The sequence below is a fragment of the Taurulus bubalis genome (genome assembly GCF_910589615.1).
Source record: "Taurulus bubalis genome assembly, chromosome: 3".
In the NCBI taxonomy this organism is placed as follows: domain Eukaryota; kingdom Metazoa; phylum Chordata; class Actinopteri; order Perciformes; family Cottidae; genus Taurulus; species Taurulus bubalis.
In genome coordinates this window covers 16245355-16263409 of record NC_136591.1, presented here as the reverse complement: position 1 = coordinate 16263409, position 18055 = coordinate 16245355, and the positions used below count along the sequence as shown (strand labels likewise).

The 18055-nt window shown below is 41.0% G+C and overlaps 2 protein-coding genes across 2 annotated transcripts in view; one reads left to right on the top strand and one right to left on the bottom strand.

Annotated features, from left to right (window-relative positions):
• Positions 1-906: 906 nt before the first annotated feature.
• Positions 907-4259, top strand: mad2l1 (MAD2 mitotic arrest deficient-like 1 (yeast); the record flags this gene model as incomplete). The annotated part of the gene is made up of 5 exons (XM_079214953.1): positions 907-970; positions 2022-2168; positions 3098-3218; positions 3646-3749; positions 3852-4259. 5 exons carry the CDS (start codon positions 907-909, stop codon positions 4022-4024), a joined length of 609 nt encoding a protein of 202 aa, XP_079071079.1. The 3' UTR covers positions 4025-4259.
• Positions 4260-7625: 3366 nt separating this feature from the next.
• The window catches only part of pde5ab (phosphodiesterase 5A, cGMP-specific, b), a gene marked incomplete at both ends in the record, with an annotated part of 32398 nt that continues 21968 nt past the window's right edge, over positions 7626-18055 (bottom strand). The window contains 10 exons of the mRNA XM_079216206.1: positions 7626-7745; positions 7896-7979; positions 8898-8972; positions 12131-12194; positions 12732-12809; positions 13533-13633; positions 14023-14110; positions 14283-14377; positions 14989-15114; positions 17372-17518. Coding sequence (XP_079072332.1) covers positions 7626-7745; positions 7896-7979; positions 8898-8972; positions 12131-12194; positions 12732-12809; positions 13533-13633; positions 14023-14110; positions 14283-14377; positions 14989-15114; positions 17372-17518 — 978 coding nt within the window. The remainder of the gene's footprint in view (positions 7746-7895; positions 7980-8897; positions 8973-12130; positions 12195-12731; positions 12810-13532; positions 13634-14022; positions 14111-14282; positions 14378-14988; positions 15115-17371; positions 17519-18055) is intronic.

Below are 18055 nucleotides of genomic sequence, written 5' to 3'. Positions count from 1 at the left end.
ATGTTTATATTGACTCTTGTTCAGCTATGTTGCCCTTGTTTTAGCTTTTATAGCCGTTTCTATATTCATGTATATGTAAAATACAAAAAAGGTGACTCAAATTCCTGATATGCGTAGCCTACTTATACCTTGCTATTAACTGATCCTGATTCAAAGGGCAAACTGAGACTGGAATTTTTTTAATTTACACAATGTGAACATAAAATGTAGCCTACTGTTGTTTACCAAATAATAACAATATGAATACTACTTGTATTTGTAAAGCACTGCAACGTGCTTTCCATAGACAGCAGATTGTTACAAGACACGATATGAAGAAATAAAAACAGCAATAAATCCAATGAATTGTAAAAATGGTAAAAATGTGTCATAAGACAGGATTTTAAAGTTCAATCCGTGTCAGCCGATCGGATACTAACTGGAAGACTGATCCAGAGCTGAGGGCCGGTAGAAAACACTCGGTCCCCCTCAGACCTGCACCTGGACTCTGGAACAGGTCGAATCCAGCGGCTCTGAGAGGCCTTTTTGGACAATAGGGAGTTCAAGGTTCACTGATGTATTCTGGCGCCTGGCCATGCAAAAGTAATGAGTGCAATGTTCAAACAAATTCTAAAGGGAATTGCTCTGAAATGAATGAATGAGTATTAGGTCAGTCGTTCCCCATCTGGATGACATGTAAATACCGAGGAAAACGTTATCATGCACTGCCCTCTAGTGCGACACCAAAGTTACCATCATTGACACGTCATCAACAGTGCGCCGTAATATTTCACGCATGCGCAAGAGCCTGTAGCAGACACATTTCAAACTGGAAGGCGGGTAACGTTAGTTGAACTCAGGACAGAAAGAAGAAAGAAAAACACAACAGAGGTTCATTGTGAAGAATTTGACCAAACGTCGAAGAAGATGACCAGCACATTACAGGGCATTACTCTGAAGGGGAGCGCCGAGCTGGTGGCCGAGTTCTTCTGTAAGTATTTCTGCTTTCAGCTCGCAGACGTGCCGCGCTAACACGCTAACACCACCGGCCGCGCCGTGTGCAGTTACACACCTCCAACATGGCAGCCAGCCGGAGCTCTGGTCAAATAGCGCAACACCTCGTTAGAAGCTCAGCGTCGCGCACTCGTTCTCATGCGGGAACACAACCAGTCCCGTGTGGTCCACTGACTGTGTTCTCATCTGAGGCTAGAAAGTGTTCCCCAAAGCAACCGGAAGCCCAGCCGCTCCGAGATGTCTTCTACATTCACGGTCGGTTATGGACAAACTTTCATGGCTCCAGACTATACTTTGTATACATATTATAGTTGTTTTCCCCCATTTAAAAACGCACTTCAATTAAAGAAATAAAAGATTGTATTTTTACGGTATTAAACCAATCTTGTCATCTGTAGTTTTAATAATTTATTATAAACTGCTTAGCGCAAGTTTGAACGGCTCCTAATTCATCTCTTATATCTATTTATGTTGTTGTGAAAACATCTTCAAACAACTGGATTTGTAGTAGTTTTTCACCAACACTATATATATATATATATATATATATATATATATATATATATATATATATATATATATATTTAAAAGGGACCATGTACAGTTAAAACATAAATGTCACCATTTGATGCACTGTACCATATTTTAGCTACAGCTAATTCGCATCTGTAGTCCCTTGACAGACCATAACAAACATAAAACAAGAGCAAACAGTACAGGACAAAAAAACACAATACAGCACATGTGGGGAGAAGGGCACACAATACAAAGCTACAGCACATTCAAAATAAGTAATATGAACCATTAAAAGTAAGTGATACAAACCACTAGATTACATGTGAACACATTATAATAACGTTATTATGAACCCCGGTCCATCCGTGATCCGTTCCACCACTACTTCTCAGGCGTACATTGATTCCTAATGTGTGGGTTTGTATAAAGTAATTTGGTTGTGTTCCTTTATCTCCACGTTGAGTCCCGGTCAACTGTAAATGGTTTCCTGTGGTCTCCGCTCTCCTCCACAGCTTTTGGCATCAACAGCATCCTGTACCAGCGGGGCATCTATCCCCCAGAGACTTTCACCAGAGTCACCCACTACGACATGAGCCTTCAACTCACCACTGATGCCAAACTGAAGAACTACCTGACCAATGTGGTGTCTCAACTCAAAGGTAGTCTCTTTCTCTGGGCATTGCTTCTTTCTACCCCTGACTGACCCACATCTGGGCTTTCCACTGCCTTTTCCCCCAGAAGGATTTCATTGTAGTAACAATGAGGGAATGCTTTCATGTAGTTGTTTCACGTTGAGAGGCAACAGGTGACATCATTTAGTCCTTTCGAACTAAACTTAGTTATTTTGTTGACCCCCTGGGCGGACTGTTCTGTTGCTCAGATGTGGTTTATGATTTGGCTGCGTTCACACCAAAAGTGTTGCAAATGTTTCACGCAGAGTAGATTGCATGCAAAGTCAATGCACAGACGCGAATAGTTGCGAACAATACGAATTTTCACCGGGCGCAAATAGCGCGTTGTAAAAGATGTGCCTCGTTTAAAAAAAAAAAAAAAAAAAGGGTAGCCAATCAGTGTTGAGAGGCTCTGCCCAGCATCACTGCCGTTGCTGAAACAAACTGCTGCTGGTCTGCCTGTAGTAGTGCTGGTAGCGGCCGTCATTCAGACACTGTTTCTGGAGCTAAACTCGCGCTTTTGGTGTGAACGTAGCATCAGACTAAGACTTGAACCCAGCCCATGCCGAAAATGTCTGAATCTGACCTGTACGACCATATTCTTGCTTTGTGTCTTTCATATGTCGCCATGCTAATGCAACATATTGTCTGAGTTCTTGTCTCGTCACTGTTCCCATTCAGCATAGCTAAACATGGCACAATTGGACAAACTGAAACAGTTCTAAATACATTGCAATTGAAAGTAACCAAACCTGAAAGCACCCTGAGCTTTAAGCTGGCTGCAGCTAACTTGCCGGGTTTGGGTCAAGTATAGGTCTCCAATGAACACTCATTTTGATTATCCATTCATCTGCCATGTATTGGCAGTATTTAGACTATTCAGGAACACGTCAGTGACACTGTTGTCTGTGTTGCAGAGTGGCTGTTTGAGTGCTCCGTGCAGAAGTTTGTGTTGGTGATCACATGTCTGGAAACCAACAAGGTGCTGGAGAGATGGCAGTTTGACATCGAGTGTGACAAATCAGCCAAGGAGATCAGGTCAGCTCCTGTCTGCTGGCCCTTTACAAGTCTTACAGTGGTTTATTTAGCTCAAATAGTTTAGTAATTTTCCAGACTATTTTAATAGTGTTATTTATTTGTAATATTTAAAGGCAACATTTTCTCAGAATGTGTTAGATTCCACAGATGGCAGTCATGACTCATCAGCCAGTCACTCTTTGTGCAGAGCCAGATACACAATGAGTATCTACTAACTAGTATTGTGTATCAGAGCCTGATGTATCATCTTACCTTTGTGCCATAGAGCTCCATTGTTCCATTATTGGACCCTTTCTGAAAAGGAAACAATATGTTTGTGACCTGTTTTTTAGGATTTTTCATCATGGTTAGGAACCTGTTAGTTAAAGACGTAAGGGGAAACCAGTATTTCAGATCACGCATGTTAACTCACTCCTCGTGTCACCAGTACTCCCAGAGAGAAGTCCATTAAGACCATTCAGGATGAGATCCGCTCAGTTATCAGGCAGATTACAGCCACAGTAACGTTCCTGCCGCTGCTGGAGACGCCGTGTGAGTAACAGCCTCCTCTTCCAAACTATGGGTCTCAGTTTTCACCAAGTTGTCAGTTGACTGATCCTTTTGACATGCTGACCTTTGCCCCCTGCTTTTCAGGTGCATTTGACCTCCTTGTCTATACAGACAAAGACCTGATGGTTCCTGATAAGTGGGAGGAGTCTGGTCCGCAGATCATCGACCAATCGGAGGAGGTGCGTTTACGTTCGTTCACCACCTCGATCCACAAGGTGAACAGCATGGTGGCGTACAAGAGGACCGACTCTGCTTAGACCTCTGGGCCAGTGTCCCCTCCTCCCGATGAGCTGTATATACAACAGTAGAGTCTACAGGGCCCTGTTCTATCTTACCATCTAAGTATTCTGTACTCTTGAGAACCCAGTGTTCTCCCGCCATTGTCTTCTGATCTTCACTTTGTTTCACTTGTCTTTTTGCTCTGTCTCCACTGATGTAAATATTTCTTTCATTAGCTGTGATCTATCTGTCCCTTCCCTTTCTCCCAGATGGTCAACGTCGGTTTTAGAAGCTAGTGCTTTATATGTTAATCTTTTTTAACACTTGAATACATGAATAAACGTCTTTCACAAAGGTTTCTGTTTGTGGTTGTACTGCTTTTGACCAGAAGGTGGCAGTGCAACTTGTTGGTTGCAGCTGATTTAGTTACGTATACAGTGTGTCAAGTTCTAGAACACAGGACACAGAAAATAAGCATTGTTCTTTAATGGAACACTTAGCTCACAGTGTTCAATGAAGACATTGCCCAAAACGGTTCAGAACAACCCATAGACTGAAGCGGTAAGGACATGGATATTTAGTTTTGTGGAGAAGCACCGATGCTAAACACAACTACAAATGAAAAAATAAGACGTGTGTGTGTGTGTTTAATACAATGCACCTGTTTCTGTGTTCTGAATACTAAATCGTTATATAATTCTAGGCAGACTTGTGTTTCAGGCCGGACACTGCTTGACCTCTTGTTTGTAATGAAACGTTTCAGTTGCTGTTTAACTGAACTTTAGTAATGCAACGTTGTCCAAAGTGATCTTAACGGCTAACTACACGCTCAAACGCTACCACCCGCTCAGCATATTGGAAACTTACACCATTACTTCATGCTGCCATCTTCATGCGTTTTACCCCCAGTCCGCCCTTGGTGTGAACTACACCGCACAGAAGGCTCAGGTAGAAACTGCACGGCCCGCCACTGGAACACAGCATAAGAAATATGAAGGCCTCTTTGGGGAAAGGCATAAAAGATGTTCTGTTGCCTTCAGGTTGTCCCTCGACAGGCGGTTCTTCCTCCTGGTCCTTTAAAGAACCAGTTTCAGCATAAAGCCTTGATACTTTCTGAAAGATCTTCACCAAGTTCCGTTCCCACAATTGGGTTTTTGGAGTAGAAACTGACATTTTTGGGCCAATCTTTTTTCTCCCAGTGACTTTCTTGTCCATCAATTCAATAAGAGAAGCTTGATTGTTTTGGTACACAGTGTTTATACATTAGAGTGTAACCAGAGCTAGATGCTATCCCTGTGCCATCATATTGGTTGGTTTTCAGCAGAAGAAGCAGCTGAAATGAAAAAGACCGTACATCTGCCCACAATTTAACGCAAACATTACATTACTAATTATTAAAACAAACAGCCTCTTATGGTGGGAAAGCAATAACGGGTGCAGAGACATATGGACAAATAAAAATACCTTTTTTTCTTTTATTTGTGAATTGATCCTTTTTTTATCACACGGCAGTGGAAAAATTAAGACCCTTTCCCCTTTGAAATTGCAGGCCTTGTCTTTGGCTCTTTTACATTAAAAAAAGTCTAAGTTTCAAACAACACAAAACAGTACATTTCCAAATGTCATCTGAAAGAGTTATTCTTGAGAAAGGTCCTTCAAAAAAGCATACAGGATTTGTTTAAGTATGAAAACTACATTTCCTATAAAGAAATGTGTGCTCTTGACAAAAGGATGGACTTACAATATAGAAACTCTAATAAATATATAAAACAAAAATAAATATACAATAGTTAAGACAATGTGTGAAAAAAGGTTACAAAAGACTCAAACCCTTGTGTGTGTATTTAACAAGCTTATCAGATTATTGTGACGCTATGTAAACTATATAGTTAGTACAATATCTGTTTCCCACTGAACTGGTGCTGATCCCCAGTGATCCATCTCACCATTCAGTGTTCCCCTAAATGTCTCTACCTGTGAGTGATAATGAAAGTGAGACTTCAAGATTAAAGCCACTCTGTGCAAAAATAAAAAAGGCTATTGTAATAAATATAGCTTAGTGCTGACTGTTATTTTCTCCCGTGAGTGATGACAAATCGGTGAGTAGGAAGAAAAGTCTCTCGAAATGCGAAATGAGCATGACCTCTGAAACAAGGATCATGTGGCATGAGCACAATATTGCACTTCATTGTCATCTGTTTGTCCAACAGTCAACTTAAGATAACATGACAATTTGTTTAAGGGTTTATGTGAAAGGATACTACAACCTGGGTCTTATTTTCGTAGATTCAGCCATTGTTTCTATCTGTTCTATTCGGTTAGTAGGGTAAGTTAGATGAGCAGAACGGTTGTCAACAAGCCAGCAACAACAGGTTAGACAGATTATCACCACTTCTTCTTCCACCTAGTCAAATAGACATTTTGGCTAATAATTACATTGTATCTCTTCCCAAGCTTAAGGGTTTGCTCACAGAGACATCCTGCTAAACTGACTGCACTAATCTGTGCCGCGTAGGATCCTTTTAGCCATGCTAGCGGCTCTTTGGATGATTGTTCTCAACGTCTTGAAGGATTGCCACGGAATTAGTAACGTCATTCTTGGTTCCCAGAGGATTCATTCTAGTGATCCCTTTCCTGTAGCGATACATTGGCTAAAGACTAAAAACTAATAACATTTCCACCATAATCAGCTGTACTTCTGTTCAGAGTTAATTAGCGAGTTAGCATGCTAAGACGCTGGACTTGGGCGGCATCTGTTTTTCCCATACCTACTTCTTGACATTAACCTTATTGTACTCTATATGACATTCACAGCTATAATGTTACTGCTAACTCGGCCTTACTGGTTCCTCACACTCTCTTTGTCGTGAACACACACCGTTATGCATACAGCGGGTACCGACACATCAGTGGGCAAAATGGAAATGATAAGCAGGTGTTGGTGGCAGTTGAATACAATCAAATTGCTAGAAGCTGCTCTTGTCGTTGGAAGAAAATCATTTTCGAGGTGTGTGCTGTGCGCTACAATACATTACATCATTTCAGCATCATGGACAGTGCTGGATACCCTGGTATACCGCCCAAGTTATAATATGCTGAACTGAGAACATGGCAATTGTAAAGTACCTCAACACAGTACCAGAAACATCAGCATACTACCATTGCCCCTGTGAACCTGCTGGTATGCTTATGTAAGCATTTAACTTAAAGCACTGCTGTCTCTAAGTAAAGCCTGACTGCTAGCATGGCTCTTAGTCGCATTCTCAGATCTGAATATTTAACTTGGTGAGTACAACTTTATTATTACAGACAAGAAGGATGGACAAACCTACAAAAATGAGACCAAAATTGTAGGAAACTGCAGTTATTTTACATGTGTGAGCAAAATTCTCTGCATAAGTTGGGACCTGAACTTGCTCAGTTTGTAAATTTGAGGGAAAGTGTGTCTGCCTTTTACTGTCAACAAATCTAATGTTTTTTTTCAGCAACAAATGAGATAATTTCCCTGTTAAGAGACAGGGAAAGTATCTCATTTGCTCTTTTAGATGTCATGCTTATTTCATGAAATTTTGAGAGACCAGGTTGGACAGAAAAAACCCTGGTAATTTGTGTTGGTTGAAAACCAAACTGGTGTTGGGATCACAGCAAGCCGTTAACCAGCCCCTTCTCGCACTCCTCAGCCAAACACTTCCAATGCTGCCGGTTTTTCTGACATCCTTCCAGCAGCGGGGAGCAATACTCCGACATGCCAGTCAAGGTCTGTGACAGTGAGAAAGAAAACATTTATTCATCTTTGGCGACAATAATAGAATGGAGGTCCATCATTGGCCCTTTTCCAGCTTTTCAACCGGTGCAGTGGTCTAAAGAGACAAACACAGTAGTCACTGCAAGGTCAACTGGTGGATTTACCTCATATAACTGAGTGCAGATGGCATCAATGAAGGACACCTGCATGCTGGGTATTTTATCTCTCTTCTCCCGATTCATCAGGTCCTAAGGTAAATAAATGGATTGAAATGTAAACAAAATGAACAAAATGTCCAAGACATGTGACATCATGAAATTGCTTGTTTGGTCAAACGGCCAAAACCAAAAGATGTTTTATTTACCATCATGTATGACAAATAAAACTCCAAATCCTGTAACTAGAACCTGTCACTAGTGCCATTTCTGCTTGAGAAATTACTGTAAAAAGTATTTAATAATTATTTATTGTTTATTTGATCAGCTAGTTGATTAATTGAATAATTGTTTCAGCTCTAAACAGAGACATGTCTTAGATAAATCCCAAACAATTATTTAAAAACTAAAAGAACATTTTTAGAAACAATTATCAAATTTTTCTCCAACGAATGCAAAAAAACTATGCAGGGTGGGTCTCTGAAAGGAAAGTTATGAGACTCATAATTACTCATAACAACTATCATAACTGGTTAGTTTTTCTGTATGGACAAGGGTAAGGTCATCTTTATTATACTTGTGGGGCAATTTGTTGCACAGCCAGCAATAATACAATCAGAACACTTATCAGCACACGATTCACACAAATTACAGAGTGTTAATCACCACTTCATGTAATTTATGACAGAGGTGATAAGAATGATAAATGGTAGTCATTTGGACATTCCATAGGATAAGATGATTCATACTATTATCGTAAATAATTCTAATTCTAAACAAATGAGTTGTGTCACGGTTTCAGCAAAACACTTTATGGTTATCCATAATTACATCTCTAACATGCCCTCGATAAAAAATTATTATATATATATATATATATATATATATAAGTAGGCATATATTAGGGCATCAATAGTCCTAGAGTCATCAGGGGAACACAACAACATAGAGTTGAGTATCATCAGGTTACAAACCGTTACAGATTGCTGAGGTTTGTCACTGTGCACTTACACTAGGCTCAATGTTCAGCTCCCGTCTCTCCTTGTCCCCCTGATCGAAGAACTCCGTGGCTACCAGCTCTGCAATCTACACAGAGACAAGAAACATCTATAATCATTAACCTAAAGCAGACATGTTGATTCAAAATGGAAATTCAGCAGATGAAAAGAACATGACGAAAACAGAACACATCGAGGACTATTTACGCAACACTTTCTGTTCCAAAAGCAGATGATTTCAACTTTTAATTATAAAAAAAATAAAATATTTCATTTAAATTTAAACTTTGTGATTCTGTTTAGGCCAGCAGAGAAGTCTTAGCAGGCCCTGACGGCCCGCCACTGGGTGACGGCCAGCGAGGAGGTTCTGTACCGTGATTCTTCAGAAATAGCAAAGCACCCTGCACACACACTCCGGTACATTAGGTTGGCGCCGGCGGTATGCACCTAGTCAAGTTGGTTGCGATTCACCACTTATATGTGTAGAAGAAGCAGCTGCAGCGACTTTCCTTGTGGACACTGTGTAACACTTGGACCTGCTGTCTTCCCAGCCCCGCGGCGCATCTCACCCTGCTTGGCCTCCTGTGATGGAAACTATCTGGAAAGCAGGTCTGCGCTAACTCGCTGTTAGCTTGCAAGCTAACTAGCACTCGCGGGGGTATGCAATATCAGACAGCAGGCCTAGGTACAAAGTGCACAGCCCGCCACTGATATTAAATGGCATTGTGTACATTTTCCTTCCTGAGTATTAAAACAAAATGCAAATCTCAAACTGATTAAGAGTGAAACCATTCTTAAACTAAAGATACAAATTTGCAGTAAAAAGTAAAAAGAAACTTCAATGATAAACTAAAGAGGGGATAATCTTCCCTTTAGGAGAGTGTATGAGGGAATATATTTGTTTTGTTTACTTCCTCCTGCATGTGTTTTTCAAGAGGTGTCATCTGAGGACTCGGGCACAGCTGTTTTCATTAATTAGCACTCAATTGTCAACATGCAACCACAGACACACATCTGCACTGTGCCTGTGGTTCCTAATGAGGTGCAGACTAACGGAGGTCAGCGGGGAAATGAAACAACAGGGACACAGCTCTGAGATGGGCAGGATGGAACAAGTGTGTGGGGGAAGGGGGAGATAAAGATAGAAATAGAAGGGGAGTGTTAAGAATCCAATCTGAAGCTTGTTGCGCATTTACAATGTTAGACCATTTAAGAGTAGACTTTCCTCTTTGATAGTTTATAGCTGGCTCAGGTTTTCCCTGGTTCAGCCCCTAAACATGCCTAGACTGCTGGGGGACATCTTAGGATACACTGAGCTCCTCTCTCCTCTGCTCTCTCTCCTGATGAATTCATGTCTCTTCAAAGCACATTACTAACTCTACTTCTTCCCCAGAGCCTCTGTGCTTTCTCGCCTCAAGTTTCCATGGATCGTGGCTGGAACCGGTCCTGCCTCCTGCCATGGCGGCTCTGCTGATGCCCCTCCTCTCTATCTCCTTCTGCTTCATGGATCGTGGTTATCTGGATCGTGGTCCATGCCTACTACTCATTATATGAATAATTTCATATCATGTCATATTCATTGAATGTGTTGTAACTCTGTAAACGTTGTTCATTCTGTACGCATGACATCTATTGCTTCTGTCCATCCGGGGAGAGGGATCCTCCTCTGTTGCTCTCCTGAAGGTTTCTTCCTTTTTTCCCCGTGAAAGGTTTCTCTCTATTTTTGGGGAGTTTTTCCTTACCCGATGTGAGGTCCTGGGACAGGGATGTTGTATGTGTACAGATTGTAAAGCCCTCTGAGGAGAATTTGTAATGTGTGATTCTGGGCTATACAAAATAAAATGAATTAAATTGAATTGAACCATAATCAGTAATGTCACTGAAGATGTTTTGCCCTTGAAACTAATGAGAAACACCTGTTGTGACATCACTGATTGGGGTGTGGCCTGAAGAGAAAGATGCCAGAACGTCTCAACCAACAAGGATCAGATCAGCTGCTTTCTATCCTGTCATTCAATAGAGAACTACGAAAGACGACTGCTTTAATTTAAACCTGTAACAGGTTTCTCTTACCGTTAACCTCATTTATGTGCACCTGTTTCATTTCCGCTCAGTGAGAGTGGCCACACCCGATACCACAACAATGCTAACAGGAGAGTGAATGCTGGACTTAAGCCTCTGACAGACTCCCCGTGTCCTCTAACAGTCATGGTCTAGTACGCTGTTTGTCAGGAGTCAACGTCATCTGGCTGTCTTTGTATTCTTTGAAAGATAAATTAAATAATATGGATCCCATCGAACAACCGAGTGAGCCGAGAGAGGTGGCTCTTCGTCAGAACAAGTTCCGCTGACCAAGTCATCAGGTTTATAAGCCCTCGGCTGCAGTTGGGCCTGATTGCTGTGTTGAAATCAGAACAGGTTCAACTGAACCACAGCTAAGCTCATCATTTATTTGCTGAAGGTCGACCCCACACTGACTCCGATGCATTAATGCTGCGCCCGTAACTCGTGGAAAAAGTGCAATGGAGTTCCTACTTGTACACTCAGTTAAAGCCTTCTACCCCTTGAAGAAGCTGCTGTCTGACATCACACAATAGAAGCGATCATTGTTGGTTAACCATCAACTAAATGGCAATTAAAGCTATATTTGCTGTACATTCATAGTAAAACCTGTTCTGCATGTTCATTACTGTACTGTAAGTCAAATGTATACAGGCGACTGTTACCTCCTGCACCATCTCTGGCTGGTTTTCCACTTGCCAAAGAAACATCCGTTTTTCACAATCATGTTAATACGGTGATGGTATGTCAGATGTTGTGTTTTCAGCTCGTTCTGGTGACCCAAAAAGTACTTTAGTTTTGGTTAGGTAGATTGTTTTTAATGTTTTTTCTGTCACTTTAGAATCGATACTGTATGGTACAGCAGGCCAACCTTGCAATAATTGTTCTGCTTTTATGTGTCACGTGATTGACGTATCAGAGCGGGCTGCCACAGGCCAGGCAGACAGGACGGAACAAAGCCAAATAATACCTCATGCTAACACAGATATTCTTGTTTTCAATGATATGTAAGGATGAATACCATTGAATGGCTTCTGATGAAGGAGAAAAACAAGCTGTCATATGTCCTACAGAAACTGATCACAGCAACCAGAAGTAAGGGAAGAGAAAGGAAACGTTAGACCTTAGAAGACCAAGAATTGCAGTTCAAACAACACCTATAGATAAATAAAAGGGACGTTTTACCCTTTTTTGCACTGGCCAGGGCTTTGTGATGGCTGAGATGTCACATGCAGTCATCAGCATTGACCTGCAGGTGGAGACACATTGACACGCATTGATAGTCATAGAGCTGCACCTTAAGTAGAAAATGATTAACAGTAGCTCCTTATAGCACAAGTCCACGTCTAACCATTGTGAGTGGAACAAGAGCATATTTTATATATATTTCAGTGTATAAAATCACCAACTGCATCTCAGAAACATAGAACTAATTTCTGTGTGAGGATAATTATGTGAGCAGTCGAATTGTAAAACAATAACAACTTCTGTACTAACAGTAATTGCTCAAAGATACACCAAACTCAGGAATTTTACTTTCAATTGACCTCTTTAATTAATGTTTTAACATTTTGGCTAATACGCTTATTTGCTTTCTTTGAGATGAGAAGATTGATATCAGTCTCATGTCTGTGTGTTTAACATGGAGATAGAGTCCGGCTGTGACTAGCATAGCTTAGCATTTAGACTGGAAAGGAATGGAAACAGCTAGCCTGGCAACTTTAATGCTAGATTTGGCCAAAAAGGTCCCTCAGCTGGCGTGTTGTGAGTGTGGAGGACTGGTTACCTCAGCAAGTCTCTGTGCTGTTCGTCTTCCCAAACAAACTGGCTGTTCTTGGTGAGCTCAAAGAACTCTCCACGCCTCCTGACAACACACAGAGGGATTAGATAAGAGCTGTATCTATAAAGTGGATGATGAAAGAAGAAGGGAAAAATGTAATTAAAGTACATAGACATCGGCTACATTATACCAACATTTTTTCTTTTTACCAAAGTCCACCAAAACATAACTCATGATGCATGTAATTAAACTATTTTTTTTTTCAGAACAATCCAAATGCACAAAATGTAAATATAATGTAATGGTCCCAGGGGCCATATGAAAGGATTACAAAAGAATTTGGCCAGCATAGTTTTGTTGCAGAGAAAGCCGTTTGGCTCAGTCAGAGGCAATGCTTTCAGGAAGTAAACAACAGACTGTATGTTAGAGCTCTGTATAGATATAGTTTATGTTAAGAAATGGGTTGCTCATAGTAACAAACCCACAAAGAATTAAACAACTATGCAGCTTTCTTGATTTATTTAGCCTCTCTCTTATTTAAACTCTTCAAACTGGTTTCAGGCAACAGGAGCTGTGTCTAGTGAAAAAGATGTGATGCATCCAGTGTGCTGGACAAAGATAACTTGTCATGAAGTTATTCTCTCTCTCTCTCTCTCTCTCTCTCTCTCTCACACTCTCTCACACTCTCTCTCACTCTCTCTCTCTCACTCTCTCACTCTCTCTCTCTCACTCTCACTCTCTCTCTCCCTCACTCTCTCTCTCTCCCTCTCTCCTTCCCTCCATCTGGGCTTGACATTTGGTACCTACTTCATGTACAGGGCCAGGTCAGTGGCCAGAATAGCCCTCTCGACCATCTTCAGAGTGGCCTTGTACTCATCCAGGGAGAGACCGCTCAGGATCTGGCTTCCCTGGAGAGAGAGAAGAATAGTGTTAGTGCAGGAACAGCTCTGTATCGTATTTGATGATTTACACTTTGTACACATGAAGGTTTGCCAGTGTACATATGTCCACAGAGTGATATAGCAGCCTCTAAGGAAAATGTACTACTGATAGTGTTGACAACAATTAATCAAACAACTAAACCCAGTCCACATGTCTTGAGTGATTATAAAACACTGTAGCAGCCATTTACACAGAAAATAAGATAAGATATAAAAACAACAGACTTCTTGACCAGACCTAGCTCACATTAGCTTTTGATCTCACAAAATCAGTCACCATCACCTGAGGACATCTATTACTTGTTTGACAAAGTATGAAACCATTTAGGACTTTTTGCGTGAGTGAGTGCACCTACAGAGCTGTTGAGGATCATGAGGCACTGGTCGAAGTGGTGATGCTCCATGGTGGAGTGGCAGTAGAGCTGGGCCAGTGGGTGGTCGCTCCTGGACACGCACACACACACACACACACACACACACACACACACACACACACACACACACACACACACACACACACACACACACACACACACACACAGTGGATACAATGTGCTCCCACACATGCACACACATTCATATATACACGTATATGACTCTTGCCCTCCTCCTGTACCTCTGTATGTAGGAGTTGTTGACTCCTCTGTGGTCCAGATCGTGGCTGAGAGTTGCAATCATCAGAGCCAAGACCTCCAGATCGCTCAGGTTATTCTGTCAGGAGACGGACGAGTGGATGAAGTCACAGAACAACACACACGGAGCTTTTACACCACAGCTGAAATAATGCTCCACATTGTCAATGCTGATATACCAGCTGCTGACAGTTGCCAATATTTTATGCAGAAATTATTGCATTTTGCATTTTTTGTGTCACAGAAACCGGTAGTATACAGAGTTTTCCAACCTATTTTATTGTCGATAATTATTTTTTTAGACCATCGGTCAAATAGGTGCTGTTTAATTTAATCCATTGGCAACAAATCATGTGAGTTTAAGATTAATGCCAAACATTTACCAAAACACACTGAAGGCTTTCGATTCCCTACAGTCTGAGCCAGTTGTTTCAATGAATTGACTACACCATGAAAGACCCCCGGCAGCAGGAAGGCTGTATTCAGGGAAGCCATTTGAGACTTCGGTCTTCTTCATTCAGAATAGCCGTGTTTTCTTTTTCTTCTTCATCTTTGGGGTTTGATTGTATAACCAGATTGGGAATTCAATGCTTTTCAGCAGCAAACTATTCGTTCTTGGATGTCCAAAATGTTTAGCAACAGGCAATTTCACAAATCAGCTCATCCTCCGCAGTGATTGGCTGCACTGACCTGCAGGCGTCCTGACTTGAGGAGGGTGAACATGCTCTGGGCCGTGTTGAAGGCGTGTCTCCAGTTGTGATACGCCACATTCTTCCTGTAGTTCTTCTTCACACTCAGAACCCACTGGCACAAACTCTGCAGAAGAGGGGAGAGCGGAAGGAGATATATTTGAACCCTTGTGAGGGACTTTTCCAGGGCTGGATGTGCACCAGCTTCGGATAATAGCTGTTAATGTCTAGCACGAATAGCTACTCTAAAACTCATATCATATATAAGAAATATATGTAGATATGTATAAACATACAAAATAAAGGTATAATATAAGACATAAAAAAAGTTAAAAAAGTATAACAAATATTATTTACAGAGCACTTTTAAAAACAAAGTGCTTTACATGACCGGGATTGAAATATTTCCCGACAGAAATGAGAGTGGAAATAAAGTGGAATAAAATAAAATACCCAACAATAAAGACATACAAGTGAGAATAAAAATAAAACAGATAAAACCTGTTGGACATAAAACAGTGCATTCATTAAAACCTTTTTTTTAAAGATCTGGAGACAGGAAGTTCTGTGGCTGCTCAAACCTTACAAACTAAACGACTCCACGTGAGCAGGTTCTTATGTGCAGCGAGTTGGTCGTTTTTAAACAGTCTGGTTTTAGGGAAGATGCACGTGTTGAAAATAGTGAGTATACGATTGGCTAAAGGAGACTTGGATTATACTGCAAGAGTTTTGTGAGAATTTGTAAACAGATGCTTTATATAGTTTTGCTGTTCTTACACCATTTACTTCCATTCATCAAGACCGGTCTCAGCTTCTGGATTCTTCATTCAGCGTGGAGAAATAAAAACAAAGGTTTCTTCAAGATTTCAAGACAACACGGGTTGATTGATATACAGACGTTCATTCATTTTGGGGGTGGAATGTTCCTTAATGTACTCCACACTGCCACATGCAGAACCTGGAAAGCCTGGATTACCAACCAGGTCCACTAGTCATGGTAATCTGACTAGTATACTATTGATTAAGAAATAGCTTTATTATTGTATGTACATTGTGCTAACATGGTGAATATTAAAGTTGTGTTTAATCAAATTAACACAAACTAACTCAAATGAAGTATTAGGTCATGAAGACGTGCAGGCAAAGGGTACATACACATTGCACCAGCTACCAGGCCATAGCTTTGTGGGCCTGACTGTTGGGATGTTTGCCTTTTCTGAAAGTGATGACTCAGCGTGCTGCCAGCTAATGCAAGCTCTGTGCTTTCTTTAGTCTTCACTTTACAACATGTGCATTATGAGCACACACCTAAACTAAACTCAAACGATGATTCATTTCCTTTACAGTGATCTTTGATTATAATGAAGAACTCTAGAACATTAAATGTGTTAGAAAAGTAACAAAGTAATAGTATGTTGTATAATTTAACCCCCAGGCTGTTCCCGCCCCTTCCCACTGAAGGGTCCCAATCTCCTCCAATCAAAGGCTCTCTTTATGAGGCCTCCGGAGGTCAGCCCCCAACACACAAGGACCTCTTGACTGGAGAGCGCTGAGGACATGAGCCAAACCGAGGGGGTGGCAGACGAGGAGAACGGTAGTCATGTTCATGGAGGTGTGTGTGTGTGTGTGTGTGTGTGTGTGTGTGTGTGTGTGTGTGTGTGTGTGTGTGTGTGTGTGTGTGTGTGTTTGCGTGTGTGTGAGGGGTTTTCTGCTGTGTGATGGTCTGTGTCTGGGTGCATGTGTGGTCTCTGAGTTAAGGATGCAGGCAAATACACAAATATTAACTCACTCGCATTCACTCATCAGCCAACACACACACACATCCATAAACCGTCAACACAATTTACAATACTGTGTGATTTACCATTGCACTATAAGTATTTCAGCTTTAGTGAATTTACAGTAAAATATTACATTGATTAATATCAATACAGATGCAAATTATCTGAAGCTATAATCTGGTACAGGGCATCAAATGGTGACATTTATGTTTGAACTGTACATGGTCCCTTTTATTTAAAGAGAAATATTTTTGTTGATTGAAAAGGAGTAGATCTTCTGTCTGGAACCATCTTTCTGGGAGAGGGAACAAGGTCTACACATCGCTAAAGACAGCTGTGCTGTGTGCTGCTCTGAAAGAGGCATTCAAATGGTGCATGTGTGTATCATTTTATTGTATAAATGCTATTTTGAAAATGGATTGTGAGGTTTTGATTGCAGAGTTGCATTTTGACATAGAAGTGAGATGTTTATTACCAAGTGCCTTATTTAGCTTGTTTTTACACAATGAGCAAAGTTAAATAACTAATAAAGAATTAGTATTGTTTTGTAATGTAATGCCGTATATATATATGCACTTTAATAACATCCCGGTCAGTTCTTACCGTGTACTTCATCTGGAAGGTTTGGACCAGGTTGAGGTCCACAAACATACGGATAGTCGCCTGCGTGGTTTCCATGTCGGACAAGTCAAAGTCACTGAAGCTGAAGTCCAGAAGACGCAGCGACTGGGCTGACGGCACCGTGGCTCCCTTCAGAGAGACACAAATACATTCAAGGATTCAATGATAGACACGCATGCATATGAACGTGTATCATCTGCATTATTTAGTCTTAATTATGGTGATCAATTTCCAGGTTTTCTTAATTTAATTCCTATTTCATTTGATATGACAAGACTGTCTGCAGATCCAGGAGCAGCTCTCCCTGTTCCCTGAGGATCAACACACGCTGAGAGCAGCAGACTCTGTGTCCTAGATACCAAGTGACACTTCCTGTCTCTGGCCCCTGGAGGGCTCTTAATCAGGCTGTGTGAGTTCACACACTTTGCACACGGGAGGACACAGCGCTGATGTGCTGTCTGAAGACCAGTTAGATACTCACAGGTCTGTCTGGCTGCAGCGATATGATATTTAATATTTAACAGTGGCGGCCCCACCTTCTGCCACCAAAAAATATATATTTAAAAAATATATATATTTATTATTATTAATAACATTAATAATATCAATGGTTTATTTCATAACCAATGAATGAGCGGGAACTAATGTTCATGTGGGCATGTGTGT